Genomic DNA, 21,412 nt, shown 5'->3' on the forward strand with positions numbered 1-21,412 from the left:
TTTGCTTTGGGAGGTGGCTGTGGGTGGGGGTGGCTCTGGAGATGATGCTACAGGACAGAGCCAGCAGGGTCAGTGAAGTGTGGTTGGCACTGGGAAAAACACAGGGATGCTTTCTTCCAACCTTGCTCATCCTGGGGATGCCCCAGCCTTGGCTGATGGGTGTTTGGGAGGTTTGGCTCTTCCCACACCATCCCCATCCCCACCTCATAGGACAATAGAATCATGGAATATCCCAAGTTAGAAGGGACCCTCAAGGATCTTCCAGTCCCGCTCCTGGTGCTGCACAGACACCCCAACAATCCCACCCTGGGCATCCCTGGTGCCCTGGAATGGTGTCCAAACACTCCTGGAGCTCAGGCAGCCTCGGGCATTCCATTCTTTGGATAGTGCCCAGCACCCTCTGAGGGAAGAACCTTTCCTGATGTCCAGCCTGACCCTGCCCCGACACAATTTCATCCCCATCCCCATCTACCACGCAATGGGAAAAGATTGGGCTGACTGGGAGATGTGGAGGAGAGGAGGGAGAATATGCAGTGCTGAAACCTGGGCTGGGGTTGTTCCTGGTAGGACACAGAAGGTGCATCACTGCCTTCAGCTCCCTCAAAAGCTGCAGAACCTAGGGCAATTAACCATGTTCTCTGTCCAGTGAGGGGCAGGGTGCAAAGAGATGCTTGGAAATTTTGCAGCAGGGAAGGTGTTAGTTGGGAGAAATACTTGGAGTTCAAGCTGGCCCTTGCCTAGGGGAAGGTTCATATATATATATATTAATATATATATTAAACACCCTGTAGGGATTGAAAAGACCTGTTGATGAGGCACTTGGGGTGGGCTGGGCAGTGCTGGGTTAGCAGTAGGACTCAATGGTTTCAGAGAGCTTTTTTGACCTAAACAACTCAATAATTCTATGATTCCAAGACTGGACATGTCCACCACCAGAGGGTTTGGAGGAAAGGCTGTGCAGGAGTCTGCCAGGGCTGGGAGAAGGCCACAGATGTCCTGCAGTGGCAATTATTTGTCTAAAACCAGTGCCTGGGCGGGTGAGGAGCCGTGGCCAGGTCTCCTGGGTTTGGTGTCCAGCCTGCTGGGACTCTCCCCTTAATGCTCAGGGCTGGCAAAGGGCTGGAAGTATTTTTCTTTCTGAGTGTCCCTTAATTAGCTGAAAGGGAAGGCTGTCAAGTACCCAGCTGGGAAGGAAAAAGATCTTCGTGAGCCTGTGACCAGCCCAACATTTCGCCTCCATTTATTTTCCCTGACTTCTTTGTTTTCCCCTTTGAAAAAAAGGGTGTTTTTCTCTTTCCTTTCATTTAACTGCTATTTATTTGCTGGTAAGTGGAAGGAATTCAGCTGGGATCAGCCTGGCTCCTGCCAGGGACTGGAGTTGAAAAGTTTCCATGGGGGAGATGTAAGAGCAGAGCAGGGGGGTTGTTTTCCAGCCGCCGGCGGCCCTCGCTCCGCGGGTCCCTGGGGCACGGCCAGCCAGGTTGCATGGGTTCAATTCTCCTTTTTTTACTGGGATGTTGACAAGTGCCCATGGGAGTTGTGGTGGGAGGAGCATGGAGCTGGGCCGTAGGGTTTCTTCTTCTTCTCCTCGCTGTTAATGGGAAACAGAAGATGGCTTGGGAGAAATTTGGCAAAGAGGGAAACTTTTCTGTCTCTTCCAGCTTGGAAAAAAGTTTCCTTTCTCATCCCTGTCTCACCGCGGAGGGAGGAGGGTTCCCAAACACAGCCCAGGAGGGGTTGGTGGGAGCGGGGCAGAGGAGGCAGAAAGTGCCCAGTGATTTCACAAGGATGGAGCAGCCTTGGGCTACCGGATTTGTTTGTGAGTGGAGCCCAACCTGCCTCCCACTGGTGGCCAGGATCCGTCCCATCTTCCCCCAAGGCATCAAGGGCTTGGGATGCTCCAGGTGTTCTCACCCTGAAGCAACAGTGGGGATTTTTGGGATCCTGTGTGTCAGGTATGATGGAGATGCAGTGGTGGATCAGTGCTGGACAGTGGCTCCTGGAGGGATGCCCATGGATTCTGTGCCTGGCTGGGACATGAACCCCTGACCTTGGTGTGAAGAGCTCTGTTGGCTTTGCCCCTTGTGAGCCAGCACTGCTTCACCATCTGCTCCGAGCTGGGTTGGCTGGGAGCCACAGCTCCACATCCCAGTGGATCCCAGGGCTGGCCAGGCTGCTCCAGTGGGAGCACGGCTCCCTGTCCTGGTGGATCACAAGGCTGGCTGAGATGCTCCAGCTGGAAAAAGCCATGGCAGCCACTCACATTGGGCAGCTGGCAGGGCAGGGACTGCTCCCAGAGTCACACTCCAGCCCTTTAGGACTTTCAGGTGTGCCCCCAAATGTGGCAACACTCACCTGGATCACAGCCTGGGAAATGGTGGCTGGCCCTGGCTGAGACACATCCCAGCACTGCTGGCCCAGTCCTGGTGCTGGTGCTCATATCCTGGCAGATGCCTTCCCCTTTTTCCTCCCTCCCTTCCTCCTTCCATCCCTCCTGCCCTGTTTGTGAGCAGATGAAGCATCGGGATGAGGCTCCACCACCCCGGTCCCTCAGCTGCACAGTCCTCCCAGTTGTCTGTGGCTACAGGAACTGGTTACCAGTTCAAACCTGCCAGTAACAGAAGGTGGCCACGGTGGGGTTCAGAGGAGATGACACATTTTGGGGCTGGAGAAGCAGGAGGGGTCACACCTCACTGCTGGGGAGAGGGGATGGCCGTGGTGGGGTGTGAGGGCTGAGCTGTTCCCAGGCATTGTGACCTTGCACTGGTGACTGCAGGAGGTTAATCATAGTCAAAGCCCAGTGAAGTTTGGTCAGGTCATGGCTTTTCCAAAGAAAAAAGAGAGAGCTTTGGACGTGCAGCAGCCGGTGTCTGGGGCCAGAGCTGACCCACAGCGTCCCACCAGAGTTAATCATTGCCATCACCTGGGAACCTGCTTGGCTTCAGCAGTGGGATCTCTTTCCCCAAAAACTCAGGGTGAGGGGCCTGGAGGAAACCCCAGCCTACCAGGATGCATCAGGCTGGGGAGAGCAATGTCCCTTGACCTTGACACTAAATTAAGCTCTAACCCTGATCCAGACCCTAACTCAAACCCTAATTGCAACCCTGATATTGCCCTGTCCCTGATCCCAAACCTCTGCTGTCCCTTTCATTTTATAAGGTGGATATTGTGTTTATTGCCCTGTTGGAAATGGCAGTGGCAGCCACTCAGGATCCCCTGTTGGGCTCTCACTGCTGTCTGCACCTGGAGCTGGACAGAGGGGGAGGATCTGATCTGCTTTGGTCACCCAGTCCCAGCCAGGAGGTCCTGGGGACTGCTGTGTTAGGAGATTTGGGAGAGTGTAACTCCCAAATCACTCCACATTAAGCCCAGGGATCATGAGACTTGGGTTCTGGCTTCCACTGGTGAGGGCAGGCTCTCCAAAACGGAGCTGGGTGCTTTTGATGGGTTCTCCACGATGCTTTTCCCATCCTCCGACTTCAGAGCTCCCATCCTTCAGTTGTATTGCAGGGAGAACATTGAGGGGCATCACAGCTGAGGAGAAAAACCTGTGTTAAAGAAAGGGGAAGATGGATAAAATCAGGAGGTCTGGTCTTGGCACCGTGTGTTTGGGAGAGCGCCGGGACCCTGGGCCGGTGCCGTGCTCGCCGCTGGTGTCCTGATGCTGGAAGGAGGTTTTTATGTATATATATAAAAAATACTTTCTTCTCCCTGTGGGTGTGTTTTGAAAAGGGGCTTGGGAACAATGAGCATTAACAAGCAGATAGAGAATTAAATGCAGGGTTTGAGTCTTCAAATGTGTGCACATTTCAGAGCGCGTGTTTGTGCCAAGACAAACTCCGTCAGGAATAAACATCGTTTTACATGAAAGGCTAATTACAGATTGGTGCTCCGCGGGTGGGAGGAGGGAATTTTCACCAATTAAAATGGAACTTTTCTGTTTTTCGTAAAATTGCTGGATGAAAACTCAGCCAGGGGCTGGCGAGGCGTTTGACAGCGCAGTTAAAGGGGGGAGATGCTCATCCCCAGGATTTGTTTTTTCCCCCCCCAGGGCTAAAGAGCCTTTGCCAGTTCATTTGGGCAGGAGCTGAGGGAGGGCACTGGTTCTGCCCAACAGCCCTGGGCTCTCACGCAGGGACATGGGACATGGCAAACAGGGTCCAACCCAACGTCCCTTGGACTCACACAACACCAGGAGAGCTTGGAGTAACCAGATCCTCGGCCTCCTTGGGTGTGTTGGTCATGGAAAGACGTCTGGATGGGACGTGGCCCACGTTGAGGAGCTGCAGCTCCTGTTTGTTGGGTAACTTCAGTGTGTGGTAGGTGAATCATCCCTCAAAAATTGCAAGCCAGAGGCGACGCAGAGAAGAAAAACCTTCCTGGCCTGTGGAGTGGAGTGCTGGGAAGAAAACTCCCGCCTGGGCACATGGTGGGTTTCAGCTGCAGAGCACATGCTGCCTTGTTGCTTTTGGACGGATTTCACAAGAATTTGCATTTCTGGAGCAGCTCTGGAGCCTCCGAGGCTGAGGCTGTGAATGGGGAGGATGTGATGCAGCCCAGAAATCAGCTCTAACGCCATTTTGCTCTAGCCAGGGCTGAGTTTTATGGGTTTGGAATGAAATGGATGCAGAATGGGGTTGGGACTGAGTTTTTCTGGGATGTTGAGTGCAGGAACCCCAGGCAAACACTCTGCGCCTGCTGCTTGCCAAGTGAAACCACAGATTTGTCTCCATCTCTACTTAGTGTGGCCACAGGGCAGCTCATTTTGGGACTTTTCTCTCACATAAGCTGAGATCTGTCACTCAGTGGTTACAGGAGGTGGCCTGGGCATCGTCTCTTCAAAGTCCCCTACGTCCTTGAGGAGAGGGGAGGCAGAGAGAGACACAACCAGGAGAGGTGTGGTGGGGTTTTAAAGCAAAGTACATTCCCAGCCTGCTCTGCTCCAGTGCTCTGTGCTCCTGAACCTGCTCAAAATTGTTTTAAAACTCCCCTGTGGCAAAGACTGGATTGGCACTTGCCTGGTCTGATCTCTGGGAAGCTGTTGCCTTATCCATGGCCATGGGATCATGGCACAATGACAGGAGCTTCCACTTCTACAACATTCACATATTTCCTTACCCTCTCCTAATACCACCATGAACAGGGCACTGAAAGGGTCTTTAGCCAGACCTGGCCTTGAATAATTCCTCTGAATAATTCCATTTATTCCAATTTTCAGGCTATTGTGGAATTGTTTTCAAAGGAGGGGGGGGGGTGGGGGGGAGAAGTCAGCCAAACCTGATAAAGGAGGACTTTGTTCTGAAGCTTTAGGGTATGGTACCAAGCAGGGCTTGCTATACAATTAATGAGTTTAGCTGGCTTTGAGCTGCACATGATGCACAGTGGCTGCCACCACAACTCCCTGCCACCACCAGCTCCCATCCAGAGAAGTCTGGCTTCCCTTTGGTGTTCCCCAGCCTTGGTTTGGGGTTCTTCAGCATCACTTTGGTGTTCCCCAGCCTTTGTTTGGGGTTCTTCAGCATCACTTTGGTGTTCCCCAGCCTTGGTTTGGGGTTCTTCAGCATCACTTTGGTGTTCCCCAGCCTTGGTTTGGGGTTCTTCAGCATCACTTTGGTGTTCCTCAGTTTGGGGCTCCTCAGCTTTGGTTTGGTGCTTCTCAGACTTGGTTTGGTGCTGCCCAGCTTCGGTTTGGGACTTCTCAGCATCATTTTGAGGCTCCTCAGAATCACTTTGGTGTGTCCTGATGTTGGTTTGGTGCTCCTCACCTTCAGTTTGCTGCTCCTCAATCTCAGTTTGGTGCTCCCCAGGTTCAGTTTTATGTTCCCCAGCTTTGGTTTGGGGCTTCACAACTTTGGTTTGTGGATATCAGTTTGGTGGTCTCCAGGTTCAGTTTGGTGTCCCTCAGGTTTTGTTTGGGATTCCCCAGCTTTGATTTGGGGTTCCTCATCTTCAGTTTGGGGCTCCACAGCTTCATTGTGGGCCATTTTGGTGCTCCTCAGCTTCAGTTTGGTGTTCTCCAGGTTCAGTTTCTGCTCCCCAGCTTCAGTTTGGTGCTCCCCAGATTTAATTTGGGGTTCCCCAGCTTCGGTTTCAAACTCCTCAGCTCCGTTTTGCTGCTCTCCAGCTCAGTTTCCCATCCCACCGTGCATTGTGGTGGCTTCCTCAGCTCTGACTTTTGCATCTGCCTTGATTTAAGCCTTGACCATTCATCCCTGGGACCGGCTCAGCCCGCGGGGGGTGTTGAGCACATGGGGCTGAGCCACTGGGAGCGGTTCAGGCTTCACTTTGAGAGCACAAGGAGATGACGCAAATGGCTCTCCAAGGGCACGAGATGAAACAGCTGCTTGGTTTTCACTCCAGATGTGCGGCGGGAGCCCTGCCCCGAGGGGGGCACAGCTGCCTGCTCCCTCACAGCCTCTGCCTGGGAAGGGCCACCAGGTTGCCTGGGCTCCCAAGCCGCCCCAAAATCGAGCCAGGTAGGGCTCGGGAGGGCTGTGAAGGTGCGTGACGATGTTTGTCATGGCAGCAGAGCTTCCCCGCGCCTGGAACGAGTCAAAAAGTGATTTATTTCTTGTAGGAGAGGTGCAGGAGGTGAATTACCTGTGGCTGCCTCATCTCTCCTCTGAGAAATGCCAGGTGCCTGGGGAAGGTGACCCCGTGCATCTTGTCCCCGTCCCCTGTCCCAGCTGCGCGGCGCGAGCGGGAGAAGCCGCGGGAAGCGAGGGAAGACACTTCCTCCAGCGGCGGATCTGAGGTCACCTCCTGGCCCTTGATCCCTCCAGCCCGGGGTATGTGGGTCAGCGGGGAAGCACAGCTGAGAGCGACGTCCCTTCCTCCTCTCTCCCTGGAGATTTGCTTTTAAAGGAACAAATAGGTTTGGCTTCAAGTGCTGCAGTCTGATTTTTTAATGATGTATTTTGGAACAATGAGCTAAATACCAGCGGGGTTTGGATCTGCATCTCAGAGTGGTGAGATTTTCTTCCTTTCTCACCTTCCGGCTCCTACCTTGCTCTGGTCCCAGAAACCTTTTTCTGCTTAGGAAAACGTCAGCAATGGGGGAAGCTTGTCATCCTGTCGGATGGTCCTGCTGGAAAGAAAGTTGGTCTGGTATCCAGGTGGGACCGCCTGGACTGACCCTGGGGGCTCTGCCCACCATGGACACACAGGCATGGTGCTCACAGCCCTCAGGGACCCCTCAGCATCACCAGCCCCACTGCAGGGGGAGCTGAGCCCCCCAACCCCCCTCATCTGCCTCAGGGTCCCCAGGAGCTTTGTCACCCACCGGTAGGAGGAGGAGAAGGTGATTGAAGCATTCCTGGTCCCTTCTCCACTATGGGCACAGCTTGGTGCTCAGCTTGGTGCTCTGGGGCTGGTCGGCAAAGGGGTCACCTCACCAGTTTTCCCTCTGTCCTGAAGCCACGGTGGGTGGTGTTGGGGGGGATGGATCATCCTGGCCATGCTGTTGCAACAGCTGGAAGTGTCCAAGGCCAGGCTTAGATGGGACTTGGAGAACCCTGGGATAGTGGAAGGTGTCCCTACCCACGGCAGGGGGTAGAACTAGATGATCTTTAAGGTCCCTTCCAGCCCCAACCCTTCTGATTTTATGATTCTGTGATCTCTTAGACCATTGAATCACTGTTCCCCTTGGAGAACTTCAACCACTGCATTCCCTGTCCATGTTGAAGGCCACCTTACTTTAGATCAGCCATGGGCCACCAGCTTGGCTGCCTTTGTTGTGTCAAGGTGGGAAGGAAAAATTTGTGGAGCTTTTGCTGGAGCTTTCCCCTTTGTGTGAGAGCTGCTGGTGGAATGTTCTCCTTGGTCAACAACTCTTCTCCAGCAAAGCAGCACCAGCCCCACACTGAGCTCTTCCCCTAGCCCAGAGCATCCCTAGGATCACCAGGAAGGTTTCCTCAGCTCTGCAGGTGGCTTGGGCTGGGGTGGCAGCTGGGGCTGGTGCTGTCCCCCAGCCCCCTGGGACAGGGTGTGTGCCCTGGGTGGGGAGGGGGTCCTGGCTCCTCAGCTTCTTCAATCCCTTCAGGAGGGGCTGTGGTGGGTTGGACAGGTCTGGGCTCGATGTAACTCTCAGTGCCAAACAGGGTCAGCAGAGAGGTGGCTGTCAGGGAGGGACAACACACCTCGAGTCACCTCTCCTATCAGCAACCCCCAAATCAGAAGTCATGTGCATTTCCCCTCACCAAAAGCAGAGTGCTTTCATGCCTTTTGCTGTTTCTTTTTTTTTTTTTAAATCTAGAAATATGATTTCTGAAGCATTTTGTGTTTCTGTCAAGACATCTCTTGCATGTCATCTGTCAAGTTGTTTCTGTCAAGACACCCCTGCCACCAGCCAGGTCCCCCCATGGCACCCAGCTCCAAAACCAGGCTCTTCAGCTGGTGCTCCCAGGAGCTGGTTGGACTCACAGCACCCTAAAACACAATCAAGTCTTAACCCGATCCCTGTCAAAGTTCTGGCAGCTCCTGAGCTCCTTCCAGCCCCATCCTCGGCTGGATCCTCTCCATAGCTTCTTTTAGGATGTGCTTGATAAGCCTCTGTGCCTCATGTGGGGGCTTGTCTGTGTGTTTCCATATCTCGCCCAGCTTATCAGCCACAGAGGGTGGGAGGTGTGGCCAGGCTGGGAATGAACCATCCCATGCAAACCCTCTGGAAATCAGGAGCAGAAATTCCCCCCCTTTTTTTTCCACTGTGGCTCTAAACCAAGAGGTAGCTTCTGCAGCATTGGAGAAGCTGTAGGAGGGAAGGTGCTGAGCCCTGCCTGGTTTCCACTGGAGGAACGGCTGCCTCTGCCCTTCACATCCAGCAAAGTCCAGGAGAAACTTCAACACCACAGATTGCCCAAAATAAACCCTTCTTTCCCTGGAGTTGGTCCAAGGACTGTGCCCAAAGGAGTGGGTTTGGGATAGGCTTCACCTGAGCTCATTTCTTTCCCAGCCTGTGCTTTTCTGCCATCACCTCCCTCCATCCTTGCCCCAGCCCAGGTGAAAGGAGATCACTGGGGATAAAACAAGGGGGAAACTGTTCCCCCGCTCTGGCAGGGGTGTTTTGGTGTGAATCACGCCGGGATGGGAGCCGGCACCGAGGCGGTTTTGTGCTGCCCCCAGGTTTTGCCGAGGTTTCCTTCCAGCGCTGGAGCTGGCCCAGCCCTCCCGGCTTCCCGGGGCTTCGCTGGGAAGCGCTGGGAAGACAAAACCCCGCTCTGGAAGTGAGGCTATTGTTCTTACTAATTTTAACTGGATGTTCTTCCCCAAGCCTATTTTTATTCATTGCTTGTGGTAAGCCCTTTCTCTAAGGTAGAGCAATTTGCCACGGGACTCTTTTTTTTTTCTTTTTTTTTTTTTTTTGGTGTGTTTACCAATTTTAATTGAGAGATATCTCCTTTTTACAAACCCAGAGCTGGAGGAGCTTTTAAGCACCCGTTGTTGAGCCTCCTGCCCTGGGTTTGCTTTGATCTCTGCAGGTGAGTGTGCATTTTTGGGGCCAGAGATTGATCCTGCCTATTTGCATGTAAATCCCCAGGTTATTAAGATCCGAATCTGGCCCTTTAAATTTAATACTCCACTTTATGCTTTTATTTCCGCGTTTCTTAAAGTAATTTCCAAAAATAACAAACTTCAAACATGACGGGGCCATCTAACGTTTTACTGCCTTGGCGGGAGTAGAAGGAACATTTCTGGAAGTATATTATCCAATTTAACGAGCCTTTCCCATCCTGGCGTGGCTCCCACCCCTCACCCCCTCTCGGAGCTGCTTTGGACGGCTCTTTGGATCCGTGCCACCTAATCCTATTAGAGGGACTTTCGTTACACTGTGCCTTGTGTTTGTAACCAAGAAAATCAGCTGGAGAGGGGGGTCCTCTCCCTTCCCCTCTCCCATCTTTTTGCCTGCAGTTGAGAAGAGAGCCCAGCCAGTCCCACGAGGTTCCTGCTCAGCCCTTGCTTTTCATGTTATTGCTCCACTCTGCATTTATTAAGGAAGATTTTGAAGTAAATTGGGTACTTGTGAACTTATAATTAATTTGGAAGGGTCAGCTCTTCCTAGCCTGGGGAGGGCTTCTTTGTGTGGTCCTTTTGTGAAAGGCAGAGGTTGGAGAGGCTGTTCTATAGCTGGGATTTGCTTTTAATAGGGACCTGGCTATTTTTTGAAGCTCTTATGGCTCTGGAAGGACCATGAGGGTTTTTATGCAGAGATGCGATGAAAAGGTTTGCAGAGTCCTTGGCTTGGGTGAAAAAAAAACCCCAAACCTAAAAAAGGGATTAAAAAAAGGTTAAAGGACCACATGTCCTGTGGCTGTGCTTGGCAAACCAGAGCCAGAACCTGGAGCTTGGAGATGCTCCAGGAGGTCCCCCCACTTTGGTGCCAGGTAGAGTTTGAAGCCTCTTGTCCCTCTGTCCATCCCACTCTGCCCCACACACCACCCAGGGTACTTCCTCCTTCTCCTCAGAGCTGTTAGAACTGAAATTCTTTTCCTTCCCACATTGCTTTTCTTGAAATCCTGCATTTCCTCCTCAAAACAGTCCCATAAACCATTAAAAGGAGAAGGTGGAGGGCAGGGAGAAGATGGTGGGCAAGAGGAAATGGCCTCAAGTTGTGCCAGGAGAGGTTTAGGTTTGATATTAGGAAAAATTTCTTCACTAAATGTCTGGTCAAGCATTGGGACAGACTGCTCAGGGCAGTGATGGAATCATTGTCCCTGGAGGGAATTAAAAACCGTGTGGAAGTGGCACTTGGGAGCATGGGTTAGTGCTGGGCTTGGCAGTGCTGGGGGAATGGTTGGACTTGAGGATCTTGAAAGGCTTTTCTAACCTTAACGATTCTATGGTGGGCCAAAAAAAAAAAATATCTGTGAATAATTAACATTTCTGGGAAAAAAAAGACAGACAGACAGACAGTGGTTTTCTCCAGAGTGGCCTGGAAGGAGACAGAGCATGATGGTCCCACTTGGGCATTGCCTGGCAAGGTCAGGGGTGGAATTTAACCTGGGATAAACATGTGTCTCCATCAGCTCAGCTGCAATGAGGAACCCTCACTGACCGTGGGGAGAGGGGAAGGCGAGGAGTGCTGACTCTGGGGAGTGAGGGGGGGTGGGTGATGTGCTCCTGGGAATGCAGGGCTCTAGCTCAGGACAGGAACCTCTCCCGAGCCCAGGCTGGGGAGCAAAGGGCTTGGAAGAGCTCAGGGGACTTTTGGCTGTGGAGATTCCCGATGGAAGTGCTGTCAGTGGGGCATCTTCCCACGTGCAGCCAAGGTTGTTTGGAAAGAGCTGTGAAACTTGGTGCCTTCCCTGGGACACAGTAACCCAGCAGAGAGGAATACAAGGAAAACCTGTCCATATTCCATCATCATGCCCCATCTGTGGTGCCACCAGGTCTCTGTGTCATTTATGAGTTGCACTGTTAATTAACAGCACTTAACACAGCTAATTAACTGTGTGCTAGGGCTGCCTCTCTGCCAAGACACCTCCAAAGCTGTGCTTGGTCCCTGGTTGATTCCTCCCTGCCCCTGTTGTGTGCTCCACCCTGACCATCACCTTTCTCCTCTCTCTCCCCAGCATGGGTCGGCTCCCTGGCCATGGGAATGATTTTTTTCTGCTCTCCCATCGTCAGCATCTTCACTGACCGCATCGGCTGCAGGACCACGGCGGCCATGGGAGCCACCATCGCCTTCATCGGGCTCCTCTCCAGCTCCTTCACCAAGTAAGGCTGTGGAAGGCACACCCAGCTCCTTGGAGAGCTCCTCTTCCTCCCTGTTCCCTGCAATCCCCCTGCCAACACATTGCTGCTGCCTCTGGGGGCAAAGCTGGTGGTTCCCATCCGCATGAGAGATGTCCTGGCATCCCTGCAGCCCACGTGTGCTCAGCCTGTTCCCCCCCAAACTGAACCTTGTGTCCTTAGGTAAAAAGAGAGCAAATTTTACCCAAGCAAGGGACTGTATTTTTGGGGATTTCAGCACTCAGGTCCCTCCTTTGATCTTTAAAACAGCAGGAGAGGTTGGTGTGCCTCTCACGGGCAGCTCCAGAGAGGCACTCACAGAGAAAACCGTTCTCCTTTGCAACCATTCTCACATTTGGTGCTGAAAGTAAATTAATGCTTAAAATAATATTTGGTGGATTACGCCTAAGAGGGAGTTTTTGTGCAGGGCAGACAGGGAGGGGAAGGCAGACAGGGTTTGGAGCAGTTTGTGGTGTTCCTGCCCTGGCTCGTGTGTCTGCGGCAGCACAGGGCCACTGCTGCTCCTTGTTTTCCATGCCTGATCCCATGCCATGAATTTCTGCTGGCAGGCACTGGCCAGTGGCAGGTGTACCCTGTGTGTCTTTCCAGCCCAGAAATCGGAGCTGGCATCGTTGTGGGAGCAAAAAGAGGTCACCTCTGGGGTAATTTATGTGACACTTATTAAACACAGTCTCAGAGGCTCCATGGAGACACCTCCAAAGCAGCATTTGCCCCACTTTTTCAGAATAAAAACATTGCTTTGGGTTGGATTTCAGTTAAAATCAATATTGTTTTAATTAAAATGCTTCAAGGAGTGGGTTTTTAAAGCAAATACACACCAGTTTTCCAGAGGGCCACTTGCCCGTGCTGTGCTCCTCCTGCTCAGTGAGACCCTTGTGCTCGTCCCAGCCCTGTTTCCCTGGATCCCCAAGTCCTCATCTGTGGGATCCCCCCCATCATGCTGGAAGTGGGGATCACTTCTGATTCCCAGGCAAACCCAGGGCTGTAGCCAATTGCAGATGGGATTTTTGGGTTTCTAAAACCATCTTGGACAGCGGTGTCTGCAGCTTCCTCCTCAGGCGCCACCCCTTGTGTTTCCAAAGATAATGGCAAAAGGTGCAGTGGGTCCTGGGGGAAGCTGTGCCCTGGCATGCAGATCACAGGAGCTTCCTATGTAATCCTGCTTTCCTTCCAATCAACAAAGCTTGGACTTTTTTGCCCCCTCTATTGCAAAACGTCTGTGCAAAGAAGGACTCGTGGGACCACACCGCTGCCAGGGGCTTGTTGTGTTGGGCTGCAAAAAAAAAAAAAAAAAATCAAACAGTAGAGGCAGAGAGGAATATCATTTCCAGGAGAGCTACAGGACTGAAATCCCCATTTCCTGCCTCTCACTCTCAGACCACATTCCTCTGGCTGCCTTTTAAGGGAGAAAGGAGCCCCTTTGCTGGACCGGAGCGAGGGGAGCTGCGAGGGCAGAGCCGAGCGCGCGGGGCCGGGGCAGAGCAGGGATCCTGTGGGATTTGGCAGCGCTCCACCCGGGTGGTGAAGGCTGCTCCTGAAATTCAGGGCTTGTGGCTCTAGCTCTCCCTGAACAATGGATAAGCTTTTTTTTGGTCCCTCCTGCCAAGTCACTCCACCACAGCTGGAGGTCATTCCCCTGTGATACAAGCACTGATGCAGAGGGACACAGCCTGGCTTCGGTGGGCTCAGGAGGAGCTGGATCAAGGCTCACCCCCCCCCCCCTTTATCTCCTAGTTTCTCTAAAATGGGTTTATTTTGTCCAAATGGAGGAGCAGCAGTTCCCAGCACTGCACTGAGCTGCTCCAAAAGCTCTCTGAGCCACCAAGACTGTGTGGCGAGACCCCAGCGCCCAGCTCAGTGCTTCCTGTCTCAAAATATTGGGAATTTTGTATGGAAAACACTAAAGAAACCAAGTGTGCTGAAAAGCAAAGCTATGGGGAAGGCTGAGTGGGTTCAATGTGAGGTTTTTCCTCTCTTCTGCCATGCTCTGAGGTGTCTCCTGCTAAAGCCACCAGAGATCTTGTGTGCTCTCAAAAAAAGAGAAATCCCAGTTAAGGCTTTAGCTTCCCTCCAGTTTAAGGGGGTTGGTTTAGCATGAGGAATGGGAGACAATGGTCAGCTCAGCAGGGCTGTCTTCACATGCCCCCAGTGCCCTCCCAGCCCTCCTCCTCTGCACTAAGTGTTCTGTAGGGAGGGTTGGTCCCTTTTCATCTGCTTCTCCTTCCCCTCCACAATTTCTGCCCAGTTACTCCTGCACAGAGGAATCCCCCAAACTTCTGCCAGCAAGGACGAACCAGGGCTGTCCCCACTGGGAGCTGGAAGCAAAAGGAAGCTGATGGAGGGAGACCTCCTTGTCCCAGGAGAAACAATTATCCATCGGCAACCTCACGATCCGAGGGGACGATGCCACCCTTCCCACAGGACAGCTGCTGGCCGATTCCCAGCGAGCAGGCTGGGAAATCCTGGCTCTTTATAAGCATGGCTGAAAGGAGCCCCTGCTCATGCAGGGGTGTCTGAGCCTCAGCGGGGAGCAGATGGGAGCCGTGGCGTTTGTCTCCAGTTATCCGACGCGTCAGCTGAGCTGCGGCACCAGGGCGGCTGTGACCCGGCCGGGGCCGGTGTGTGGGAGGTTGGGCACGGCCCACCAGGCCCAGCTGCTTGCCTGGCTCCCACAGAGGGGGCTTCTGATGTGGTTTTGCTCTGGAGAGGATGGAAATTGCCTTTCATGACAGTCATTTGTGTCGGCGCCGTCAGGCACGGCAACCGTGTTCTGCTTTCTGCCCGGCAGGCTGGAGGGATGAGCGTGTAATGGAAGGCATGATGTGCTTGTAAAGGTTTTCCCAACTTCCAGCTGCTCTGGGAGATGTGGGCTGCTGTCTCCTCACTCGCTTTGGGAGCAGCACTCAGTCTTGCTCTGAGGGTTGGAGCACGGACCCTGCTTGTACAACGCTCTGAGCTGCCCAAAGGTTTTCCTCACACTTTCCTCGCAGGCAGTATCCCATGGCAGATCTTTGCAGCTGGATGGATTGCATGGGAACGCAGAAAAAAATTCCTTCATCTGGAGAGAAACACAACAGGTTGTTTGTGCTGCCTAAATCCAGGCTCCTTTGTCAGCTGCCTCTGTTGGGAAAATTGGGCTGGAAACTGGGAGGCAGCTCCTTCCAAGAGCTTTCAGCACTCTCCATCTGCTCTGTAGAGCAGCCACTTCACTCCCTCTTCGAGCGCAGCCACCAATGTAAGGTACAAATGAGATCTATTAACTGTCTAATTAAAGCTCCCAGAGGAGCTTAAAGAAGAAGAACTTAATTAACCAGCCTGGAGCCTGGGCAGAAACACCACATTTCCTTCCTGCGTGCCTAATAACCAGCAGGGTTGGTGCCTTCTCCTTCCAAACACTGGGTGGAGAATGTTTTCAGTTAGTCCTTTCAGTGGAAAAACTAAAAGGAATTCTAGCTAAAAATAACCCACCATCCCTACCTTAGAAAATCTTTGCTGTAATTGAATAACCATTGAAGTAAGGTCAGCTTCCCGAGGAGGCCAGGTTGGCTGCTGCCTTCTCCTGGTGGCAGGAAGCGCTTCCCAGCTCAGTTTTGCTGCAGATTTCATGTGCCAGCTGTAAGGTGAGGATTATCCTGCTTTGCTGAGGGGATAAGCTCCTCGAGGCCGGCCTGTCTGTGCAGTACCTGCGGCGCGTGAGAGCCGGGCCTGTGCGGCACCGCGGGGCAGGAGGCTCCCCCACCTCTGCCTCACATCCCCGCTCCCTTGTGTGTTCTTCCAGGTCCCTGGAGGTCCGTTATTTCACATATGGGATCCTCTTTGGCTGTGGCAGCTCCTTCGCCTTCCAGCCCTCGCTGGTCATCCTCGGCCACTACTTCAAGCGCCGCCTGGGCCTGGCCAACGGCATCGTGGCCGGGGGCAGCTGCCTCATCTCCGTGCCGCTGCCCTTCTTCCTGAAGATGGTCGGGGGTGCCATCGGGCTGGCACACACTTTCCAAGTACTCAGTGCCTTAATGCTCATCCAGATCTTCTTGTCCATGACCTACCGGCCCATCCTGACGCCTTCTTGTGAGTCTCACCACGACGGGCACGACAAGCTGGGCAGCCGGAGCGTGAGGCAGCAGTGCTGGGCCCAGACCCGCAAGTATTTCAACCTGAGGGTTTTCCGGAGAAAGACCTACCGGATTTGGGCCTTTGGGATCGCTACTGCTGTCCTGGGATACCTCGTACCTTACATGAACCTGGTGAGAGCCATGGCTGGGGCTGGAAGGGGAGGGAGGCCCCTTTGCACAGAGTCAGGAGGAGGTGGGAAGGTGGAGATGGGCAGTAGGGACAGAGCCACCAAAAGCCTCAAAACTGGTGCACATCCTGTAGACAGGAATAGTGATGGATATGGTTTTGTGTGCCCTCTCTGTGCCCTCTCTGTGCCCTCTGTGCCAGTAGCAGGAGAGGAAGGGCCTGGTGGGTTTGGGGTGGGTGGAGGGTGCAGGTCAGTGTGGGGTGGACAGTGGGTCACACAACCGGCCCAAATCCATGAGCCCTCTGCGGGAAATCCCATCCCTTTTGGGGAGATGAGAGGGATCAATGTACTGCAGCTTCATGTCCTTGTGTCCTTCCCTCCATCCTAGGTCAAATACGTGGAGAAGCGATTCCAGGAAACCAAAAAGGACTGGATCCTCCTGGTTTGCCTCGGGGCCATGTCGGGGCTGGGGCGCTTGGTTTCGGGCCGCATTGGCGACTGCATTCCTGGGCTGAAGAAGATTTACCTGCAGGTACGGTGTGATTTACCTGCAGGTATGGTGTGATTTACCTGCAGGTACGGTGTGATTCACCTGCAGGTACGGTGGGATTTACCTGCAGGTACGGTGTGAATTACCTGCAGGTACAGTGGGATTTACCTGCAGGTACAGTGTGATTTACCTGCAGGTACAGTGTGATTTACCTGCAGGTACAGTGTGATTCACCTGCAGCTATGGTGGGATTTGCCTGCAGGTTCAGTATTATTTACCTGCAGGTATGGTGTGATTCACCTGCAGGTACAGTGTGATTTACCTGCAGATACAGTATGATTTGCCTGCAGGTTCGGTGTCCTTTACCTGCAGGTATGGTGTGCTTTACCTGCAGGTACAGTGTGCTTTACCTGCAGGTACAGTGTGATTTACCTGCAGGCACAGTGTCCTTTACCTGCAGGTACGGTGTGATTTACCTGCAGGTACAGTGTGATTTACCTGCAGGCACAGTGTGATTTACCTGCAGGTATGGTGTTATTTGCCTGCAGGTACAGTGTGACTTACCTGCAGGTATGGTGTGACTTACCTGCAGGTACAGTGTGACTTACCTGCAGGTATGGTGTGACTTACCTGCAGGTACAGTGTGATTTACCTGCAGGCACAGTGTGATTTACCTGCAGGTACAGTGTTGTCCAGCCCTCCAAGGACGTGCTGGCCAACCACAGTGGGGCAGGGATGGTCTCTCTACATTGGTGTCCACACTCTACTTAATAACTGTCAGTCATAAAGCCTTTACCAACCATTGTCTGCTGTGAGGGAAGAAAATTGACTACAGAAATGTGTAAGAGGAGTTACACACTTGACCCCAGGGATCGGTGTCTGTTCAGCAATCAGACTCCATGGTAGCCACTCTTCCCAAACTACCGACACCCTTTAACCTCCTTGTGGTTTTTGAAGAACAAACTGCTGAAATCTAGCAGCTAATCCACCAGTTAATCCTTCTTAACCCTTCTTAAAAGGTTATTCTTAAGGGCCTCTCCGAGACAGGAGCAGCAGCTGGATGGCTTTGCTGGGTCCGGGGGAGGGAGCAGTGGCATTGACCTGTTCGGTGCCATCTCCATGACCCTTCCTGCTGCCCGTCCCCACTCTCATGCCCACTTCTGTTCCCCCAGGTTGCGTCCTTCATGCTGTTGGGCCTCCTGTGCATGATGATCCCCCAGTGCCGAGGCTTCGAGGGCGTCATTGTCATCTGCCTCTTCCTTGGCCTCTGCGACGGCTTCTTCACCACCATCATGGCCCCCATTGCCTTCGAGCTGGTGGGGCCCATGCAGGCGTCCCAGGCCATAGGGTACCTCATGGGGCTGATGGCTGTGCCCATGACTGCAGGCACACCCATTGCAGGTTGGTAACGCCACGGGGCTGCTCCAGGACCCAGCGGGTGGGAGGGACGTGGTGGTGGCAGCCTTCACCCATGGTGGTGTTTTGGTGGTTTTGGTGTGAGACCAGGAGCGCTGGTTTGAGTTTTTTGGCTTATCAGGTCACGTGGAGGTTGAAGAATGGGGGTGGCATCACTCCATGCCCCGTCCTGCGGCATCTCAGGGCTTTTCTGAAGGCTGATGAAAGGTGGTCATTGGGGGAACAGTGAGCCAAGTGATTTCTGTTTGCAGCTGAGCTAAAAATTGGCAGATAATAATTTTCAAGAGGTCCTTTTAGATGGAATTGAAGTTAGAGATGGAGACACCTGAGCATCCACAAGACCTGGGTCTGTGTTCCAGCACAGCAATGACCCCAACGTCCTTAACAGCGAGGGCTTTGCCAGAGCTGCCCCTGGGCAGCAGGACCTCTGCATCAGCAGCTCTAAGCCAAAGCTGGATAAGCACCTCCGATCTCTCTGCTTCCGGCAGCAAAGTTCACTGTAACGCCCTCGGGACGGAACATGGGGCTCACAGACCTCTCACTGGGAGGGTGCTGCACCAGGACCCCCTGAGTGGGGCTTGCTGGGTGAAGGGGCCCTTTGCATCAGCCTAATCCCCAGGGAAGCATCCACGCAGGAGACACTCATAGGGATTTTCCAGGGCTGATCAATGGCCATGTGTTATTCTCCAAGGATGCCTGGCTGTGTTGGAACTTGCCAGACAAATGTAGAACCTTGTTGGGTTTTAAAGGCTTGGCTATTGTTTGTAACTGGCAGCGTGTATTTCACAGCTGGAGATAAAACATCCATCGGGGCAGGGCTTCCAGATGGAGACAATCAGCAGAGGAACAGCCCCTGCCCACTTTTCCATTGCCTCCTGGCTGGCAAGCCTCTGGGAAGAGGTGTTGGGTTTAACACGTCTCAGCTTGCATTTGGGATTGTCTGGGATGTGGACGGTCGTGTCCTGTTCTGGAGAAACAGGAAGGACGGCTGAGGCTTTCCTTCTCCACTCCCTTGGTACACAGTGTTGGCTGCACACATCCCTTAATCCAGGGCGTAAAAACTCCAAGATATGCAAACGGAAAAAAACAGATTATTTCAAAAACCCAAATCTCCCCAAATCTCTGGTGGGTGACGCAAGCTACACTGGAAGGAGGGAACAAGCAGGTCATTAGACTAACAAGCTCATTAAACTGACGAGGCTCTGACGTCACCTCTTTTCTCTCCCAGGATACCTCAACGATTATTTTGGGAATTACGACGCGGCCTTTTACTTTGCCGGGGTGCCGCCCATCATCGGCGGCCTGGTGCTCTCCGTGGTGCCGCTGGTCCACCAGAGGATGCTGAAGAAGCAGCGCCTGGATTCTGGCAAAGACAAGATGCTGGTGTCGGAGGCAGTGGTGAACGGGGAGCTGCTGCCCGGCTGCCCGGCCTCCGAAGCGCACATGTGAGCCGCTCCTGGCTCTCCCGGGACACCAGCAGCCTCTCCATAGCCCCAGCACAGGCCCTTTCCCAGACGGACCGAAATTCCCAGTGATCGCAGATGCACTATGTTTGTAAAGGAGAAAACACAAACATTTCTTCTAGTTAAAGGCTTTTAACTAGCAGAAATGCTCTTTTTTTTTTTTTTTTTTTTTTTTCTGGGACAGTTTTGATTTCAAAGCCACCTTTTTTTCTTTCCCCCTAACCATTTTTCTAAGGAGAACTCTCGCCAGGATTCAAACTTGATCGAGCTCCTGCTCCTCTCCCGGTTTTCTATACGTCACGACAGAGGTTTACAGCTAATAAATGCCTTTTCCAAGCAGGCCACGGATGGAACTTGTTGAACCTTGCAGCTGTCCATCCTCCTCCTCCTCCAGTGTCACTCGGGTGTCACATCCAAGTGAGACAGCCCCCTCCCCGTCCAGCACCTGGGGCTGTTTTGGAGCCAGAGATGCGAAGGAGGAAACGCTGCTTTAGTCTGATGCACAAACCAAATAAATGTCAGCGAGTCCCGCTTTCATCTTCCTCTTTCCTCCTTTCCCGCTGCTCTCCCACACCCCCAGGGAGCTGCAGCTGGGATGACAGGGAGCTCAGCTGGCTCCAGCCATCGGAGTCACACGGGAGCACACCCTTCCTGCAAAATATGCCTTAAAAACGCGTGGATGAGACCAGCAGGTCCCTTGGCCGCTTTCCACCTCCGTTTTCCCACCCAGCAATTAATGATTGGGCTTTTGAGCTGCAAAAGAGAGGGGCAGCTCCTTGCAGAGCCCACAGTGCCCGGCTCTGTGGGGCCAAATCCATGGGATCACCACCAAAAAGGGCACCTTGGTGGCTTTGGGGCACACAGGGTTGGGACAGAGCCCCTGTGCCATGGAGCAGCTCTGCGCTGGGAGGTGGATTCCCTGCTGGGCTCAGGGGCACCCACAGGTGTGGGGATGCTGCTGGCTCAGGGCAGAGGGTGCCTCTGCTGTTTTTGGAGGCCAGTTGTGTATTATACAGCAATAAGCATGAGTCAGTATTGGTGGGGAATCCCAGTTTTCCAAAGGGTTTGACAGCCCCAGTAGCGTTTAACTTGTAGCCTGTGTGTTGTCACTGAGCTGGTGCAGAGTCAGTGCTGATCCGGGGGGAGAGGGAGAGAGTGCAAGGAAATGACACAGCCAGTGGGTACCCACCACACTGAGTGGCAGCAGAGCTCATCCCCAGCTCGGGCGGGAATCCATCACTGCCCACAGAAAATTGTAGAAATTCAAATTGCCTGGAGAAGCTGTGACTGCCCCATGCCTGGAAGTGCTCCAGGCCAGGTTGGGCAGGGCTGGGAGCAACCTGGGATAGTGGAAGGTGTCCCTGCCCATGGCAAGGGACTGGAATGAGATGAGCTTTAAGGTCCATTCCAACCCAAACCATGCCATGATTCTATGATCATCTCCAGGGATTGCTAATGAGCATGGCTAATGAGTGAGTAGGGAAGTTCTCCTGCCCTAGTGGGTCTCTGTGTGAACAAGGAGACAGCTGGGAATGGGGGACCTTTACCTGGGAGAGAGCAAGAAACAAAACTCACATTTATCCTGACTGCAAACCCATCCTTCACCAGATTTTCATTTTGTTCACCTGACACTAAAAGTCTGAGATGTCTGAAGAGGGACGTGTGTCGTGGGAATCATCCCTTGGTCTCCGGGCGAGTGTGGGGGTTTGTGACACCAGGACATGTCTTTGCTGTGGAAATCTGGGCTCAGTGGAGGCCCCTCCCACAGGCAGCAGTGGGACTTTTGTACATAATAGGCTCAGGACCCTGCATGTCCCTCTGGCCCTGTTTTTAACCCCTGTTGGCTGATGCATTGTAAAGTCTTGTGGTCTCGTGGCCCTTCTGTCCCCGTACGAGCTGGAAAATTACCTGGTGTGTTGTGACGTGTCTGTTTATGATATAAAATGAGATGTCTACTTGTCTCCTTCTTGGATACACTTTTCCCTGACTGTTCTCACCCTTCATGGCCTGTATTGCATCCTCTGCTGTGGCTCTGCTGAGCCATCATTGAGTTTTGGG

At 53.1% G+C, this 21,412-nt stretch overlaps 1 protein-coding gene across 1 annotated transcript in view; it reads left to right on the plus strand.

Moving 5' to 3' along the window:
- SLC16A2 (solute carrier family 16 member 2) overlaps window positions 1–20,352 on the plus strand; it is a gene marked incomplete at its 5' end in the record, with an annotated part of 35,042 nt that extends 14,690 nt beyond the window's left edge. The window contains 5 exons of the mRNA XM_084213117.1: window positions 11,568–11,712; window positions 15,527–15,989; window positions 16,374–16,517; window positions 17,648–17,876; window positions 19,120–20,352. Of these exons, the coding sequence (XP_084069243.1) occupies window positions 11,568–11,712; window positions 15,527–15,989; window positions 16,374–16,517; window positions 17,648–17,876; window positions 19,120–19,340 (1,202 nt within the window). The 3' untranslated portion in view covers window positions 19,341–20,352. The remainder of the gene's footprint in view (window positions 1–11,567; window positions 11,713–15,526; window positions 15,990–16,373; window positions 16,518–17,647; window positions 17,877–19,119) is intronic.
- Window positions 20,353–21,412: the final 1,060 nt, after the last annotated feature.

This window comes from Fringilla coelebs (assembly GCF_963513975.1).
Source record: "Fringilla coelebs genome assembly, chromosome: 11".
NCBI classification, from domain to species: domain Eukaryota; kingdom Metazoa; phylum Chordata; class Aves; order Passeriformes; family Fringillidae; genus Fringilla; species Fringilla coelebs.